The following is a 20090-nucleotide window of genomic DNA, read 5'->3' as shown; positions in this document are numbered from 1 at the left end:
CTTTGCAGATTATATTTTTGAAAAATCTATGCTTAGATTAAAATCGCATTGTCCACAAGTCTACTAATGCCGGGTTTCCACTTGTTCCAAACACTGGTGTTTTACCTTAAAGTCCAGACTTTTCTGTTTCCACTGACACGGTCCAGGGACAGTCGGCCACGGCCCTAGTGGCCCGGCTCTCACTTGGTGCCAAACCCCGGACTTTAGATTTAGGGCGGGGTTTGCGGATTTATGTGTGACGTGGTGTGAAAACACGCCATGTTGTTCTATACAAATGCCAATGTGTATCGTTTGTTTTAGGCTTTTCCTAATGGTTTTCATCTGTAAACAAACAGCATGGCGTTATTGTTTATTGTATTTATCTACAAGAAAAATATTAGATTTTTCGTAACCAGAACACTAGATTGCATTGATAGTTTACTCTTCCCTCCCCACCTAAGCCCCTCCTTAAATCCTTGGTACCAAATGTATAGTGGAAACAGCAAAGTCTGGAGCCAGCATTAGCATAAATCATCGGTGTGACACTGGTGCTGGGGTAAAGCACCAGTGAAAATGTGGCATTAGGGGCCAAAGCAGTGAATAAGGTGGGCATTGTGTTCAAACAAAGTGGTGCTTGGGTTTAAGTCATTCTTAGTGTCCAAATAACACAATGATTCTCCTGAAAAAGGAGACTCAACAACACCCAATTTTCATGACCATTACCACTGATATTTTTCTTGGATGAAAATAACTTGGGAATTTTTTGTGGTTCATTTACTTTATCCGTATGGTCATATGGAAATGAGAGTATGATGTTATTAAGATTATCTAAAGTGAAGATCTTATCTGAAATAAGTTCCTGTAAACAAAGAGTAATTTCAAAAGGGACAATGCCTTCAAAAAACTAATGAAGCAAATCTGGAGGGAAGCCAGTTGCAGGATGAAAACAAATGACAGGTGATTCATCAAAACACAAAGCCCTCATTTATCATTCTTGCGTAGAAACGGGCATATATGTTGGCGTAAGATTTTGTTTACACTACCTTTAAAATCCAGGTGTACGCAATACCTGCCCTTGATAAATGCCGCGGATGAAAACGATCGTCATTAGAATAACACGCCCCTATATATTCAAGTCTCTGCTTCCCCCACGCCCTCATTTTACGCCATGGACACGGAAGACGGCAAAAAAGAGAAACTTCTCTGACGTGGAGATTGAGACGATCACCAGGGAGGTAGAAAGAAATAAAATTGTTTTATTTGGCAGTTTAAAAAGCGGAATAAAAGATGATGATGTGGAGTACCATTCATTCACATTAATAATTGCATGACAATTTGTAATATTTGTCTTATTATTTTATGATATTTATTAGTAATGACATTTATTGTTATTTAGAAGAAGAATGTCGTTATTATTATTATTTCTATTATTATTATTTAAAAGAAGAAGAATGTCATTTTTATTATTTTGTCAGTCTGAATTATATTTTGGTCATTAAAAGCCTTTTATTACTGAAACCAGTCCGTGAGCAACTGCCGGGCCTAACCCTGAAACGTCATGTAAAGCGCACAGGCTCGCATCTGAAGGAATACCTATAAATCAAATGCTTTGGTAAAGTCACACAAATTAAACATTGAATTCCATGTTGCACAAAAATAAACACTGAAGTTTGTAATTATTATGTTGTTATTTTTTTTTACAGTGGGTCATAATATATCATATCTTTTAGTTTGTCAGTGCGTTAGGATTTTTTTTTCTGCGCATTTCCGCACTAACTCAAAACGTGTGTACACCACCTCCTGAGCTGGCGTAGGATTTGAGAGTGCCGTACGCCAACGTCCATATTGATAAATCTCAAAGTCACCGTTGTTTTGGGTGTACGCCAGGTGTACGCTGGAAATTTGGTGTACGCACTTTTGATAAATGAGGGCCAATCTGCCTTCACACCATTAACATTTGTTAATCTCTCATTAGCTTTAAGTTCTTCCAGAAAATTGTGTATATTTGATGTCCTTAACATAAAGTTTCCTTGACGCACCTCATTTGTTTGATTTTCATTCTTGGAAGGTAAGCCAATACGACAAAATATATCTAACACGAAACCCTGCAAGACTATGCACACCAAGGCAGTTCCCTAGAGATTTTAATGCAGCTGCTCTACAAAAACTCCAAAACTTTTAAATCACTGAGTAGAGGATGAAACATTTTCTCATAACCAAACTCTTTCACATCATTACTCCTTCCCAACAGAGTCAACTGAATGGCACTGAGACTTGAGCAAAACTGTGGTGGCCAGTTGAGTACAACCCAGTGGTACAGTTATTTTTGGGACATACCGAGTGTGTTGGCAGTTTTAAAATCGTCAATGTATAAGGCCAATATTTAGGTCATGATCCTGGAAAAGTTTCTCTTTTTAGTACAGTCCGTCTGTGAATGATGTGGACAATCCTTGCGTGTCCACTGATTAATTTACAGTCTTTTCAAAAACATAATTTTGATTCAACAAAGTCTTTAAGAGTTTCAAAAAGGGAACTTTGACAAATTAATTTTTGTTTGGTCTTCTGTGAGTATATTCTATAATATATTAAATATTTTCTAAAATAAGCTTTTCTTTGACGTTGTGCGGCAAGGGCTCCTTTGCCACTAGTTATTAGAAAAGGATTAGATTTATGTATGGCTTCAGATACCTCTAAGATTACAGCTTTGTTAGTGACAATTGTTTCTACAAAAAATGTCCTCAATAACTTTAGCTGTATGCAAGCTTGAAAGTGATAGATCATTTAGATTCAATTCAATTATCTCTTGAATGGCATTTGTAGATACATGAAGAACTTTTTGCATGCTAAGTAACAGCACTGTAAAGTATTATTTGTTTCAACTTAATTCCAGTCATCTACACAGCAAAATATCCAGTGTAGTTTAGAGTTGTTTTTATGGTGTTAATTTTTCTGAGTTAAAAAGTGTTGATTCTGGTGTTGATTTGAGTGGCATCAACACTTCCAGAGTGAATCAGTGGTCGGAGTCAGCGTAATTACAGCGAGTTGACATAATTGACACTGGTGATGAGTTGATCTGATTTCCGGTTTTTGCACATCGTTTCCTTTTTGATTAATGGCGGATGATCACGAGGAGAGGAGAGTTCAAACAGGTATAATTTTTAATAACCACTTAAGTTATTACCAATTTTCATGTTTAATGTTTCTCACAATTCAGAATAATGTTAGTAGTACGTTTATCAACATTGCCTGAGTGCCAACTTTATTTCCTCTCATGTACGACGAAAGACCATCGATAGGATCTCGCGGCCGTTTTGCTAGTTCGCTGGCAAACTGAGGTAAGATTCACAAAAGTTAATTTTAGTTAGCAGTTTTGAATAAGTTTTCTTATATCTTAGAATCTGTAAAAGATAACAGGATATAGTCTGTGATTTAGCTTAACGTTAACTTAAGTGTTTAATGAGGCAAATAACAGCATCCACCCAATTTGATATCACTGCCGTAACCATAACCTGTCGTAACCCTTCTTGAGGGCGGATTTTTTGAATCATAACGAATGTGGAGTTTGACGTTTACGATCAAGCTTTAGATCACTGTATTTGTGTATTATGCCCTGCGTTTGGATCTTTTTCTTGCAAATAATGGATTCTAAAGGTTTGGATTACATCAAGCTAATAATATGTATGTATTTTGTGAATATATGTTGTGTTGTGACGTTAGTGTATTACCATCAGACATGGGGGACTCGAGTCACAATTTTCAGGACTTGTGACTTGCTTGATTAAAGTATGAAAATGACTTGACTTTGACTTGAGAACAAATTACTTGAGACTTGACTTGACTTGAAGTGGAAGACTCGACAATGACTTGAACTTATAATAAACAAACAGCAATAAAGGTGGCTTGGGCATCTTTTTCGGATGCCTCCGGAACGCCTTCCTGGGAAGGTGTTCCGGTCCCGTCCCACCGGGAGGAGACCCCGGGGAAGACCTAGGACTCGCTGGAGGGACTATGTCTCCCGGCTGGCCTGGGAACGCCTCGGTGTCCCCCCGGAAGAGCTAGAGGAAGTGTCTGGGGAGAGGGAAGTCTGGGCATCCCTGCTTAGACTGCTGCCCCCGCTACCCGGCCCCGGATAAGCGGAAGAAGATGACATGACATGACAAACAGCAATAAAATTAATATATCTGTTGTGACATCAGCACCACTAATCAGCGTATGTGCCTTTAACGCTGCACAATTCAAACCGCGCCAAACATGGCAGACAGTAACGTTAATCGAGCTCCACAAAAAGGACTTTGAACTGGACCGTGTGAATAAAAACAGATTTGCCAGATGCAAAATATGCAACAACGTCGAATTTCATTCGTCATTTTAAGAACCAGAAGGGAAGGTAAGAAAGTCATCTTTTTATATTCAGTTTCACCAAGATCTATAACGATTAAGTTACTAATGTAATGAATTAATCTTTTGTTTGTCATAATTTGGCCGTGGTTGCATATGTTTTTTTTTTCTTGTTAGAAATGTGACCATTATCATTACTGAATACGTCTGGTAAATAGATGTAAGGGAATTTGACTATAACAGTTGCATAGCCTGAATTTTTATGTTGATGGGCATCTTAAAATGAGCGGGCATGTATATTATTACACGTAGGCTATAATGTCTGTATTAAATGTGCGCGTTTTAAAGTGTTTGTGAACTCCGCATGGAAACTAAAAAGCATTGTGCTTACACCATAACAGTTAACTTTACTGCATGAAAGGCTAACATGAAAGGCTAACATTACTAGCACCTAAATATTTCGAAGAGTTTTTTTTTTTTTACTCATACAGACAAGAATAATTACAGCGTAATTACATATTAGGCAGTTTTTCAGTCACACTAATTAGTTTATAAGGTTATTATTATTAGCCCTTATTACATGGATTGGCTGAATTCCAGTGCAGAATGCGTGTTATTTCTTGATAACACCGTTGCCATGAAAAACAGCGCGTTGCTATGGCCGCAGCAGGATTCTAACCAGAGACGGAACGGACTATTTTCTTTAGAGGAAGCAATACAATCGTTTTTAAATCAATAAATTCCTTTTGAAATCAATATTTTGTGTAAAATTATTGATTTATTTGGTAGGTAGCCATGTAATAAGCAGGATAAGGTATAGCGAGGCGGTTGTTATAGCGAATACAACCCGTTTAGGCTGATTCAAGATCCATCCGCTTCGTCCCCCAAAAACATTGTACCGCGGAGGAGAAAAATATTTGATTTTGAAATCGAGCTTCGCAGCGAGCGCACGTCAGAATCAGAGGACAGTGTGTGTGTGTGTTCATCTCTTTAGTACTGTGACTTGACTTGAAACTTATAAGGACTCGACTTGACTTGCTTAGGGTGAACCCTTGACTTGCTTGATTTATCTGAACTGTGACTTGAGACTTGACTCGAGACTTGATGGTTAAGACTTGAGACTTGCTTGGACTTGACTGTGTGTGACTTGTCCCCATCTCTGATTACCATAAATAAATTATTGTGATTATACTTGTCTTTCTGTTGTTTTTCTTTATATATTTTTTTCTTGACCAACAGCTTTCATCATGCTGGTTAAAGTTCAGTATCAAGGTGTAAAGAAATTTGTGAAATATCTCAGCGATTCTACGTTCCAAGATTTTCTCAATGAAGGTAAGAAGCTTAGAAATGTAGTCATACAGAAATATGCTTATAGTATAAGCCGACTCAAGTACACAGGGCTTGTGTATGTTAACACTTTACAATATGGTCTAATTTGTTGAAACATTAATGCAACTAATTTTAGTATTAGTTATTAAAAATATAACCTTTGTTTAAGTTCAAAGTGCATTTATGTTAACAGATAGGCCTACAACTTTTGATTTTTATAATGTATTAGAAAATGTTTACTTTTTTATGAACATAAACAAGTGTAATTAACAAAATTATTGTTTATTCTTAGTGCATGGTGACTAACAAAACTTTATTTATATTTGTTTATGCTGTTGTTAAAATTACTTTTCAGTTAAGGGCAAATTTGGCTTAGCCAGAACTGCAGCTCTTCAAGTCTTTGATGACACCGACACCAATGTGGAAGAGGACATCTTCCATGAATTGATCGAAGGCAGTCCACATTTATGCCTAACTGTAAGATGTCCGGAAGAAAATATTTCTGCCGGTTTGTCTGAGGGTAAGTCTGTAATAACCATTGAGACATACTTTCGAGGACTCCAGTGTAATTATCCTGGGGACAAAATGCATGTGGGTCAGAAACGCATTTACCTTTAACAGACACTAATACAACAAGGGATTCATCACGAGTCGGCAGTAACATGAGAGGTGCTAATCATGCAAACATTGTCGAAAATAGTCCAGGCTACAACATTAGCAGGATACAATTAAGTGTTCACTTATGAGTTTTTAGCAGTTTATTGAATATTGTCACTGATTTGTTTGGGTTAATATATAAAACGGGGAACATGAGTTTGAGATCCAGTGATGAATAAGTGGACAAAAGGTTCTGGTATAGTTATATATATATATATATATATAGTGCAGTTAGATATAGCAAAATGAGAACTTACAAGGGTGTATCTTTACAATTTTTATTTTTAAGGGTTAGTTCACCCAAAAATTAAAATGTCATTAATTACTCACCCTCATGTTATTCCAAACCCGTAAGACCTTTGTTTATCTTCAGAACACAAATTAAGAGATTTTTGATGAAATCAGAGATAATGTGCAGCAACGTAATTACCACTTTCAAGGCACAGAAAGGTAGTAAAGACATTAAAATAGTCAGTGTGACTCCAGTGGTTCAACTTTAATGTTATAAAGTGACTAGAATACTTTCAGTGGGCAACTACTTTATTCAACAATATCTCTCCCATGGCTTTCCATTACGCCATCTAATTAGTAAAGGGCAGCACAGCACTGGGCCTTGAAAGTTGCAATTATGTAGCTGCCTATGGATGGTTCAGAAAGCTCTGATTCCATCAGAAATATCTTAAATGGATAGTTCGGCCAAAAAATACTCATCCTCATGCCGTTTGAGATACATATGTCAATCATTTTTCAGATGAACACATCTTCAGTTATTTAAAAAAAAATTCTTGGATCTTTCAGTGGTTATAAGAAGTTATAAGGGGCCACCTCCAAGTCCCAAAAATGTAAATGCTTCCTTCCCAAAAGTATTCCATCCGGCTCCAGGGGGATAAATGAAGGCCTTCCAAGGGTAATCTGTGCGGTTTTGTCGTAAAAATACAAATAGACATATTTAAAACTTTATAATGGAAAATAACTGGCTTCCGGTAGTTGTTGACGGACGTTCACAGGAGATGGGTCCTGGAGTAGGACGTAGCGTAGGAAGCGTTGTGACGTGAAACGAACGTGACAGCGCAGAGAGCAAAATAAAACTCTGTTCAATACCTGCACCTGTTTTGTATGTTTTAAGGATAAGAACCATTGTTATTGCCATATTGTTTGTACATTAATATATGTTCAATAAAAAAATAAAAACTCTGTTTGTTCCACGTCACAACGCTTCCTACGCTACGTCCTACGTCATACTCCAGGATCCAGCTTCCGTGAACAGTTACCGGAAGCCAGTTATTTTGCTTTATAAAGTTTTAAATATGTATATTTTTACAACAAAACCGCACGGATTACCCTCGGAAGGCCTTCGTTTATCCCCCTGGAGCCGGATGGATTACCTTTGTGAAGGTTGCAAGCAAATTTTTGGGACTTAAAGGAGGTGGATCCCATAACTTCTCATTATAACCACTGAAAGATCTAAGACATTTTCTAAAATAATTGAAATTGTGTTCGTCTGAAAAATTATTGCATCTCAAACGGTGAGGGTGAGTAAATCATGGGTTTAATATCATTTTTGGCCAAACTATCTGCCTTTCCGAAGATAAATGGATGTTTAAAGTAATGTGGGTGAGTAATTATGACATTTAAATTTTTTTGTTAAACTAACCCTTTAATTTTTATTTGTGATGGAAAATGATTGCTTCAGAAGAACATTAGATTTTGTTTGATTTAATGCCTTAAAAATTATGTTTACCTTTTTTCTGTCAAGAGTTTTCACCGACAAGAACCTCAACCCCCAGCACATGCACTGACACTCTTTCACTCTCTTCAACTGACCATGAAGAGCCCGAGAGCGCAGTGGAAAATCAAACAGCAATGGTCAGCAACAGTTTTAACATAGACGCTGAAAAAGCAAAACGGGTATGTATGCATGTTTTTCCTTATGGTTAACTTTTCCCTATATTTTCACCATTTTATTAGTCTTCATGTGTTCAACTGTATTGTGGTCAATGTTTAATCAGACTGTCCAAGATGCACTGGAAAAAAAATCTGGTGGTGAGGAAGTGCTTGAAGAATACCAGACAACAAAAACTTTAAAGCACAGCACCAGACGTCAGCTTGTTAATATTGTTGTCAGTCACATGACAGAAATTCATGGGTAAGACTTTAAAGCACAAATGCAATAAAACACACAGCTGTCAATTGATGTAGAAAACAAGACTGTTGACCATGACTATATATATATATATTATTTTTTAAATTGCAGGAGGATCCCCACCCGCAAACAGCGGGAAACTTATGCTTTGGGCATTATTTCTCTCTTTCCTAGCCTGAAAGACCCATTTTCAGCAAAGGGCTATGTAAGAATCGTTTGTATTGATGTACTTGAATTACAATTTAGTTTGACATGTTATATGCTCCTTTTTTTGTGGCATGTTATAGAAGTGTCTATTATTATAAATTGTATATAACATAATGACATAATTTGTTCAGATTAGTGTTCTCGTCTTTTTTGACAGGAGCATTTCTACGATCCGGAAAAGGGAACGGGGTTCATCTCCTGGCGCCTTAAAACTTTGTCGAGGAAAAATCCAAAACGTGTTCGCTTAGAGATGTCTGAAAGTGGAGGACCAAGTCGACGAAGGAGGATAGATGATGTGCAACAACTTGAAGGAGATGCATGCAGAGAGGCAATTTCTTTCCTTGTCCACACAGCTGATGAAACTGAAGTAATGCAGAAGATGAAGGAAACTTTTAAGCATAGACAAGAACTGGTCCATAATCCTGACCGATCAGCTGACGTCCTTGATGTTTTCCCAAGATATTTGGATGTAAAAGGATTGGTAAATAAAACTTTTATTCCACTTTTCAAAGATTGTTTTAAGTGTATTTTAGAAATGCCTGCTTTTGTTTAATCTTTAACATAATTGCTACTTTGAGTTATTTGTTCATATATTTATCACTCTTGCTCGTACATGCCTTTCAGACATAGTGATAGACTAAGAAATCATGAATGTGTATTTACTTGAATTCTTTCAAAGTCTATCAAAACATGCACACTATCTATTTTAGTGGTAAAGGATAAAACAAAAGTCCCAAGTAACCTCTCAGAAATCTTGTTAATATGCTTTGTCATTAGATAAATCAGGACTTTGCTCTGCTGTTCAATGCTGGAACATCCAACAAGTTTCTTAAGAGGTGGGAGACTGCATTCAAGCAAAAGATCATCAATGAAGCCAAGTCTCTTACTTCAACAGCAGAAATTCGGTGTCTTCTCAATGCTGCTGGTGGACAAGGATCTGAAAATGGTTGGCATGATTTGTGAGGATGTTATAATTTAATATTTGCTTTGGTTTCTTGCTATTGTGAGCACTAAGGCTTTTTTTTTATTACCCCAATCTACTCATTCAGATTGGGACAGTGACATGTCATCTGTCCTGCTGCTGTTGCATCTTCTGCCTCCTCCTCCAGGGAGGAAGAAGACTAAGATCAGTCCAACAGAGGCAATTGACAGACTTGTGCATTTTCATAAGGTAAAACTCACAATGCTGTTTCAAAGATTTGGGTTATAAACCCTAAAATGCAGTGGTTTTCATTAATTGTCTTTGGGGACTGAAGCCTCTGCACATTTTGTCTCTCTGTCCTGACACGCATAAGAATAGGTTAGCTCACCCAAAAATGTCACCCTCAGGTTGTTCCAAACCTGTATACATTTTTCTACTGCTGAACACAAAGATATTTTGAAGAAAGTTTGAAGAAACTAGCCACTTTGGGCAGCCATTGACTGTCATAATACTGTTCTTTTCCTATTGTGGAAGTCAATGGCTGCCCAAAGTGGCCTGTTTACAAACTTTCTTCAAAATATCTTCCTTTGTGTTCAGCAGTACAAAGAAATGTAAACCGGTTTGGAACAAGTTGAGTGTGTGTAAATGACATTTTCATTTTTGAGTGAACTAACCCTTCAGTCTAGTGTATGTAGCTCTTACCTAATGAGGTGAAGATCTGAAACAGGTTAGTATAATAATTGAGACATGCAACATGTGCAGAGTTGTTGGTCAGGACCAGGATTGAAAATTGCTTGCATAATGTGACAGTCTAAATGTACCTTTTAAAATCTCTAACTGATTGCATTCATTCACTTGCATTATATTGACCTACAGCTCTCGAATTTCCATTTACAACTCTTTGTTCTAATGAAGTAAGTCAGTCACATAGCTTGGTTTGGCTGATACAAAAATGTTGTTGGTGGTGGGGGGTGTTCTTTTAATGTTTATCCTTTCATTGTAATACACAAAGTAACTGGTTTTGACAGGCACATATTGGGTTAAGGTGTGTCAGATATTTTATTTTATTGATTTTAATTCTATTTTAGTTCATTTAAATGTGAGGAAGTTAACAGTAGCATGTTTAATGCATTTATTATTTCACATTGTAATTAGTTTTTTTCCCCTGTTTGTTTAATCTAATTTTTTTCAGTCCTGCACCAGTATTGAAGGCCATCTCAGTGGGAGGGAGGGCCACCAGCCATTTCTACTGGGATCAGGAAGGATCAAGGGCAGGATCGATCACTTTTACGTTGTTGTGGACAAGCGTCTTATCCCTTGCTCTGGAACCAGCTCCTTAAGTGCCTTTGATGAACTTTTCAAAGTTCACTATGTCTTCAACTTGTCCTACGAGGAAGCCCTGGTCAACTTCTTTACCTTCCTGCAGACCACAGTTTACAACATAGACGTTGGTCTTTCAAGTGAGTCTCCCAGAGTAAGGGAACTGCGTGCAAAGCTTTTAAATTAGTTTAAATGTTGAAGTGTTTCATTTGTAAAATTTTGCATGGAAACAGCCACTCTTTGATAGCTCATTTAAGAGTCACACACAGTTTCTATCCTTCGTTAAAGTTTAAGTTGTTGTGTGCGCAAGATGGCTGTAGTCGGCAGTTTTGCTCCTATTCTGGGTTTCGAAAGCATTTGATCCGTTTTCATGCTGTTGATGGCAATCCCGCTTTTGATTTGTCTTCAGGTGAACAGTCGTCTCAAAATGTTTATAATAATCAGCCAAGTTCTTTGTTTGTTGGAGAAAGTGATCCCCAAGTTGCTCTCATTGAGAATGTTACCTTTTCCAGGAGAGAGACTGTAGATATATGTGCTTCAATTGTAGCCAAATTACAGTGCAGTGGAGTAGCCAATAGCTTGGTATCATCAGTTGTTTCAGACCTTGAGGACCTCACTACAGAAATGCATACCCAAACTCGTCAAGATGTGATTTCTGTCATTCCTCCTAATAACCCTGTCAGATCAGCTGTCGAAGAAAGTTTAGCTCATTTTGAGAGTCCCTTTTCCATGTTCAACACCGAAATTAAAAGAACTAATTATTTCATTGACAAATGGGGTGTTGTGGAGCCAGTTGAAATTGTGCTTGGCATGAGATACGACATGAGGAGAAACAAAAAAACTGGATGTTATGATCAGGTCCCAGTAAAAGATACATTCGTGTATGTCCCAATTTTGGAAACTATAAAATTTATGTGCAGAAATTTAGATGTATGTACTCTGCTGACAGAGTTTACAGGAAGGCAGAAATCCCATTTTGAGGACTTTTGTGATGGAAGTTACTTCCAGAGTCATCCATTATTCTCAAAACATCCCAGTGCTTTACAAATTCAGGTGTACTACGATGAATTTGAAACCGCAAACCCTCTTGGTTCTAAACGTGGAGTACACAAGGTTGGTGCTCTTTATTTTGTGCTTCGAAATCTACCACCCAAATTGAATTCAAGACTGATGAATATCCATTTGATTGCTCTATTTCATGCGCAAGATGTAAAAAAGTATGGATTTGACCCCATCCTGGAACCATTGATTCGTGAGATAAAGATTTTAGAGACCGATGGAATTGAACTACCCATATCAACGGATAGGGTTTATGGAACAATATGTCAAGTAATTGGAGACAACTTGGGGATGCACTCAATACTTGGGTTCATAGAATCATTTAGTGGACATTACTCCTGTCGTCTATGTTTAACTGAAAAGGCTGATATCCAGTTAGTTTACAATGAGGATGATGTTAGAGTTATTTTGCGTGATCGTTCAATTTATGAACAGCACTGCAGTGAGTTAGAATCTGACCCTCAACTTAAGTCAACACATGGCCTCAAAAGAAAGTCGACACTAAATAGTCTCCAGTATTTTCATGTTTGCCACAACTACTCTCTAGATGTAATGCATGATCTCCTAGAAGGAATTGTGCAATTTGAAATGAAGCTACTTTTTGAGTATCTTTCAGAAAGTTTTGTTACACACAGTGAATTGCTCTCCAGAATATATTCATACGATTATGGTTATTTAGAGAGAAAAAATCGTCCCACAAAGGTTAATCTAGAGCATAGTGGAAATAGCATAGGGCTCAATTCGATCCAGGCACTCTGTCTTGTCAGAAACATTCCATTGCTGTTTGGTGATCTCGTGGGGATAGGTGATAAAAATTGGCGTTTGCTCCTGCTCTTACTTCAAATTCTAAATCTGGTGTTTTCCCCTTGTATTTCTAAAGGTATGACTGTCCTCCTGAAGCATTTAACAATTGAGCACCATGAGTTATTTAAAGAGTTGTATCCACAAAAAAACTTGCTGCCCAAACACCATTTTATGGTGCATTATCCGGCCTGTATTCGCAAAATTGGTCCGTTAGTCCACATGTGGAGCATGAGGTTTGAGGCTAAGCATAAAGTTTTTAAGAATACACTAAAGAATTTCAAAAACATCACCAAATCTCTGGCAAAAAGTCATCAGATGTCAATAGGCTATCTTTGGGAAACAACACCATTCAGTCAAGTTGTGTGCGGACCAATGAAACCATTTTGTTGGAGTGATGTTGAAGATGGTGAAAAGTTGTCAGGAATGCTGGAGAATCCAGTACAAACAAGCATGCTTTCCATGAGCTGGGTTAAACTAGATGGGACAGAATATAGACCAGACCTCATTGTATGCAATGAAATTGAGAATGAAATTCCTGTTTTCAATCAGATTCGAAAAATACTCTTCATTGACAGCACTGTGTATTTTATTGTCGACAAACTTTTCACAGAAAGATTTTCAGAACATTATCATGCATTTAAAGTAGAGAGATACTGTGAGTTGGGTGACCTTGTAAAAGCCAAGAGCTTGAAGTTCTACAGGCCTTTTGATCTGCAGTGTGTATATGGGTCAGATGATGGGGAGTATATTGTACCTTCCTTTGTGTTGGTGTAATTGTTTAATCTGTTGTTGAAAATAAAATGTCAAACTGATACAGCGTTTTGACTTATGCACATTGCACATGTTTTTTTTAGTCAAAATACCAATTACACTTAAGCAGGGTTTGTATGAACACTAAGTGTGGAAATAAATCTCTTGGTGTTGAGATATTGACACACCTAGTGTCATTTCAACACTAACTTGGTTTAAATGAGGGGGGTGAAACACTAATGGTGTTAACAGTGAACACTTATAGTGTTGTTTTTACACTAAGCAAGTGTAAAAAAAAGTAACACTATTTAAAGTGTTATTTTAACTCTATTTAGTGTGGACCTATATAAACTCCGAAAAAGTGTTAATTTCAACACTGTGAGTTTTGATTTAACACTTTGAAATTTGCTGTGTAGTTGCATGGCCTTTTCCAAGCTCAGTGCACTTAACATTTAACGTAATCCTAGCTCATACCAAATTTATTTTGACTAACAATTGACTGTTAAGTCCACTAAAATGTTGACAGAATGATATACAATTCTTAGTTGAATGAACAACATTTCATTTCAAAATACATGAAGTTTTGTGATTTTAAGTTAGATTAACAAATGAAGTAAATTCTACTTTATCATATGTAATTATAACTTTCTATTCTTAGTTGAATCAATTTTAAATTTTGTGATGTTAACGTTAAATGTAGTTCTTAGTTAATAAAATAAAGTTAAGTCAACTAAACCATTCTTAAGTCCAACTTACTATTTTTATTTGAACGAACTTAGGTATTCAGAATTTCTGAAGAAGGACAAGGATCCGGTCCAAATGGAAATTTAGAACAAAGATTTATTAATAAGAATTGATAAGTCAAAATACATGAAATACACTGCAGCGGTCAAATATTTGCTCAACCCTCGAGCTTCCACAAAATATTCGCGCCGAATAAAGATCGAACATTGGTTTTAATACTCCCGCCACAGGGGCGGTTACTTTTCAGTCTCGTGAGTAAAACCCATCCTTATTGGTTCTTTGTTGACATGGTGACATGTTGGATGAATCCAATCCAATGAAGACGGACATGCTCTAAATCTCGGTCATAGATCAACAGGTTCTTTGCATACAGGTGTGAAATCTTAACCAGGTTACAGTAATTTACATTCTATTGTCCTAACCTAGACTAGAACATCAGGGGGCTGGAGACAGAAGGTATCTTTGTGCTGTATAGGAGGCAGTTTCATTTGTATGTTAATTGTGGGGTTTTAATCCTGTCTCTCTATCTGAGCCAGGTGTAAAGTCTGAGTGAGTGTGGCTGAGTGTAATGTAAACTTTTTATGGTTAATGTATTCAATCATATTTCCCTAACCTGGCTGCAGCATACAATTTAATAAAACAAAAACATAAGAATACATGGTTATTAAATCAGCATTTTTTAAACTACATTTCACAGGCTAGATAGTTGTAAGCTAGCTAGATAACTTTAGCAAGCATTTGACTCTTATATTGTAAAACAGGTTAAAATACCTACATATTTGGTGTGGGGAACATGTACACCTGGAAACACAAACATAATAGCAAATAAGGCCAAGAGGAGCTAAAAAGGTGTATTATGAACATAGAAATCACCTCAGGTGCCATTTTGTCTTTAAATGATAGCCAGCAAATAAACAAGCCTAGCTAATTTAATTATATAACTAGCGAAGTCAATATGAACGGAAAAACGAGTTTCCACTCGGTTGTAACACTTAAACAACAAGCCTAATGACTCCCAGAGTTAGGTTGAACATGCTAGCTGTGTTCGTTAATGTGAGTTAGTTTAACGTTACTAGATTTTAGCTATGCCCAAAACACCATATGAACTAGTTAGTAACTAATGTAACCTTAATTAGCCGGTATTTGCAATGCTGTAGTTGTGTGTTGCAGCGCAAAATTGCAAATAGGCCAACATCAGCTAGATAGAGAACATAAATCCCGGGGTGGACAGGGGGGACATGACCCCCCCCATCCTGGGGAAAACTATGACCCCCCCCCCCCCCTACATAAATGTAAACATAACTATGTAATTTCAATAATAGTAATAAGACGCAATGAAAGCACTTCTGCTGATTATAGACACTTAAAGCAGGTTTACGTTTGCGACACCCCTACCATTTGCCTCACAATGGTTTGATCCAATGGGGATTTAGCGTTTTGAATGTTCAGATTGTCTTGATAGCTTCATGTACATGTTTTCTCAGATTTAGTGTGCATACACCTGTCACCCTTGTGGCCTTTGGGGACAAAAAATACATTGACTGGATTTGAATCCATTACTTAACTCAGCAACTTAGCTATTCAGGCAGGGAACATATGTTGATTGGATTTGAATATGCCACTTCAATCAGCATATTTGCAGAGTCATTCTGTCAAGAAGATTAAATACATTTCCTGAAATAAACCTGCATAAATATGTTGACACAACTTTGTTACTTAGCTCCCTCAACGTTTCAGTTTTTTACAGTGAAGAACACTGCTCTGCATGCCTGGGGTGGTGATGAAATTAGGTTTTAGGGATCACAGAAGAGTCCCAAGTGCAAGCTTATTTATAAATCATCTCCTCAAGTTGTGGCGGTCTGGTCAGAGTTATCCAAGATAGCGATTTATTTGATTGTCTATGTGTTTAGGTGTGTGTGCATGAACAAAAAGAGAAGGGGGAGTTGAAATTACGCAAATATTGATGGTTTACCGGTGGATGATGTCCACTGGCTGATGGTTGACAGACGTTCGAAGGAATTTTGCATCTTGTCCTCAGTAGCAAATATCAGAAGGCTGTGTCATTTACTCATACTCTAATTATCAAGTCTGATTGAACAATAATCAGTGATGGCTTGTGTGACTAACACATCTATCATCAGTGACAATGTGCTGACAGTACTGTGCTTAATCACAATATGGTTAAAATACAAATATTTATTGTTTGATATTGCAGAAAAAAGTACTTGTGAACAACCTGTTGGATATGTGATTTTGAAGCACTTGTTGAAGCTGGAACAAATAAGCAAGGGAATGAAAAGGAGTGTAGAAAGAGGGAGCTCCTGAGAAATGGGGTATGTAACTGGTCTGAGTTAGGAGCTGCGGTAACTCCTACCACAGAAAAGTATGTTGAGGTCTTGTTCCAACCCGATCAGGTTGTTCTACACACTGGCACACACTCACACCCAGACTTTTTTTAATCCCCTCTCCGGTTTGTAACTCTCAGCACTGATATGAATAGGATAACAAGACATTGTGCTGTATCTAAAGGCACCACCAGGGAGATGGTCCTTTTTTTAAACCCTGAAAAAACTACTGTATCTACAGACATATACATGAAAAGGGAGTCTGCAAAATGACCAAAACATGGGTTAAAAATGACATTCATATCAGTAAATCATTTATGTTTAAAGTCACAACCTATAGAATTTGACACACTACCTCAAGTAGCTTTAGGTTTTAGAAATAGATCATGTAAGGCCGGCATGTTATACGTCTTTGCCTAATGAAGTTGACATATCTAATTGATTTATATAAGAAATATAATAACATAATTATGGAAATATATAAGCTATTTTGCAACACGCAATCAAATAGGGATCCTTATTTCTCGTTGCCATCACACTGAACCGAAAGACACCGGCACCGTCAAGGAGAAAAAGTAGGACAACCGTGTGGTAAGGTAGCCCTCAAGGCCGTGAGATGAGCATGCGTGGATGTTTTTTCTAATCCGACACGCATCACATCGCTGTCAAACATTTGGAGCGCACAAAGCGGAGAGGACACTACGTTATCATCACGTTTGTACTCGGTATTCCACTGGCAGCTTTTGAAAATTCCGCCTATCGCTTGTCCGCAGGTAAGGATATAACGTTTCTTTAGTCTGCGTGTCAGATGCAGTGCGCAAGTTTTGTTCGTACTTCTGAACTGGGTTTTGATCGGACAAGTTACTTTACTGTCCGTGAGAATTGTCAAGAAGCGTTTATATGTCCAACAATGTAAACTAAAACGATATTGTGGATGTTTTTTTGTTTTGTTCTACGAGCTAATAATCAGTAATTATGCAAGAAATCCTATAATTGTGCATCTGACCCTATTCGCATTCAAAATAACAACCCTGTCAGGACATTTCCTAACAGAATGCTGCAACCTGTTCCAAATCGAAATGCCAGTCTTTACATGTGCATCTTTATAATTTCTTACCTTATGATATTTGCTCAGGTATCTAACAAGTGAAAAAGATCTTTGTTATTTCATTAATTTGCTTACTTGTAAATATAAAGGTTTTGTATTACACTAAAACATTTAAATCAATGTCGTATTCCCTAGTTAACTATTCCCATGTTTTGATTTTTAATCTTCTTGGTCCACTATTAGTCAGGTCATTTGTATTATCTTGGAAAGTTTTCATTAACCCTAAAAGCAACAATATATGTCACCAAATAAAAAATCACATACATGAAGCCCAAATTTTAAATTTGGCGAAACCATTTCTGTCCAAGAGTTGGCTGCATGTTTTGTTATTTAATCCCCACAGCTGTAGAAATCCAGTTAATAATACATATATTTTTTTTTAAATATGTTTCTATACAAAGTCAATCGAAGCAATCGACATATCCAATATATCCAAACAAAGACCAAAATACATTTATAAAATATTGACTTTTGGAATAAATAATGCTGGTGGTGGCAAGCATTGATTTAGTTATAACATGCTGACATAGACGCCAACAACTGAATATTAACGCTGCATAATATACCATACAGAATAAAACAATGATATGGCAGGTTGACAGAAAATATAACTAGGGAGATAGCTAAAATAATAACTAGCCAACTACAGATTTTGATTAACACAGGTTGTTTGGAGAAATAAGAGAGATGTATTGCCTAACCAGAACTAACCATAAACATAAGAAGGTTATTAAAAGATAATCCCTCAGACAACATTGCTGCTGAGGTTCCCTGGCTAGTAAGTTAGCTACAGCCAAGATATCATGTCAGAAGTTCCTAGAAATGACAACAATGATACATATTTCTAATAATAGCCATCAGCCTATGTTAAACATTACCCAACTTCTTAGTGTAGCTAACGATGACACAGGATGCTAGACCATTTTTCCAGCCATACAGTATACTGAGCTGACCACTGGACTGACACTGGACTGGGCACTGGACTGACACTGCATAGCACGCTGCACCCCACTGCTGGCTTACCTATTAAAGCTAAGCTTGGTTGTTCATGATCGGTCCCCCAACATGCTGCTTGAAGAAGTGTTCAACGGCCACTAGGGGGCACTCTTACCTCTAGTCTACAGATAAATAAGAATCCCCCAGTGCAGGGAAGGGGCAGTTATGTTACGTTGCATTGCGTCTTTCAGATGCATGTATGTCCTGGTCACTATAGACCCATGGAACTTATTGTAAGATTAAGGGGTGTTAACGCGTTGTCTTTGTCCTAACCCTGTATCAGTACACAAAGACAAAAAACACAAAATGCAAATAATCATTTTATTGAAGTGTGTTTTTATTGAAGGTAATGAATAACTTATCAGTCATACAGTTTAGGAGGCTAGAAAGTTTGTATTAATTCTAATAATTTTTTTTACATTGGGAGCAAAAAAGATGCTTAGAATTAGCCTGACTAGCCATCTACATCTCGGTCCATGGAGCGATCGAGTGGTTATTAAATTCAGGATGAGTCTTCTGGTAAGCTTACATTATCAGAAGTGCCGTTATTTTTGTGTGCAATAATTGACAGCAAGTGTGTTATAAGGTTTTCAATTTTACCACTCCATTCCATTAAAGAGTGAGAACAATAGAGAAATGTTTCTCTTTTATACAGATAACAGTCATCCTTCGGTGTAATTCGGTGTAAGGTGGTTTAATTTTAAACAACTTACAGCTGCAAAACGTACTTAATTAATACCAAAACACATCTCCTGTGTACAGGTGCATTGATGCCATTGAAGACTAGTAATGTAATTCATTTTGTGCTATTTTGTATAGAGGGCACTTCATGGCCTCCTAATGAATGTTTTCTAATGTGTGTATTTGTGACACAAAAACGTATGAGATATATCTTTCTCATATCTCATATATCTCATATCTTTTACTTATATTTTTATCACAAGGTGGTCTGTAGGGATCTATTCGACATGTCTGCTACTTTATGTATTTTAAAGCTTTAGCTAATCTAAAGAAATAACTTATCAAATAGAGGGTTGTTGCTGGTTTGCTTTGAAAGATAATGTGCCACCTGTATGATTTTCTTGTGATGACTTAATGACACCTGCTTTGTGTCACGTTTATGCGTGTATTCATAAGAACTGTAATTGCACTTTATGCAGTCAAAGCTTACTGCTTCCTCCTTTATTTTTCTGTGTTGCTGACTTTGCTGTTACCCATCAAAGCTCATCTAAGACAGAAATTATGTTGGCACAAATGTATCCAAGTTCAGAATGTTTATGAATGTCATGATGATATAGAAGAACTGTCCACATACTGTTGGTGTTATATTTTTTCTTGTCATTTGTGTGCTAATAAGACATACATATATAACATTTAACCTGGCATTTC

The 20090-nt window shown here is 37.0% G+C and overlaps 2 protein-coding genes across 5 annotated transcripts in view; both read left to right on the top strand.

Annotated features, from left to right (window-relative positions):
- The first annotated feature begins 2887 nt into the window (after positions 1-2887).
- On the top strand, positions 2888-13570 carry LOC114830034. Of its 4 annotated transcripts, XM_029116545.2 has the most exons (11): positions 2888-3128; positions 3265-3314; positions 5557-5649; positions 6002-6166; positions 8060-8211; positions 8313-8449; positions 8558-8651; positions 8811-9134; positions 9431-9599; positions 9703-9824; positions 10768-13570. In XM_029116545.2, the coding sequence occupies exons 3-11, from the start codon at positions 5565-5567 to the stop codon at positions 11080-11082; spliced, it is 1563 nt and encodes a 520-aa protein (XP_028972378.1). In that variant the 5' UTR covers positions 2888-3128; positions 3265-3314; positions 5557-5564; the 3' UTR covers positions 11083-13570. The 4 variants fall into 4 exon arrangements, with proteins under 4 accessions (XP_028972378.1, XP_028972380.1, XP_028972377.1 ...); XM_029116547.2 differs by having other exon boundaries at positions 2888-3314; positions 8135-8211; XM_029116544.2 differs by having other exon boundaries at positions 2888-3314.
- Positions 13571-17295: 3725 nt separating this feature from the next.
- LOC114830095 (zinc finger protein 385A-like) overlaps positions 17296-20090 on the top strand; it is a 54247-nt gene continuing 51452 nt past the window's right edge. Inside the window, exon 1 of the mRNA XM_029116878.1 lies at positions 17296-17370. The gene's annotated coding sequence lies outside the window, so the exon portion shown is untranslated. The remainder of the gene's footprint in view (positions 17371-20090) is intronic.

This window comes from Esox lucius, chromosome 22 (assembly GCF_011004845.1).
Source record: "Esox lucius isolate fEsoLuc1 chromosome 22, fEsoLuc1.pri, whole genome shotgun sequence".
Taxonomy (NCBI): Eukaryota; Metazoa; Chordata; class Actinopteri; order Esociformes; family Esocidae; genus Esox; species Esox lucius.
Note: the sequence above shows the minus strand (reverse complement) of the source record. Positions and strands in the feature narration are given on the sequence as shown.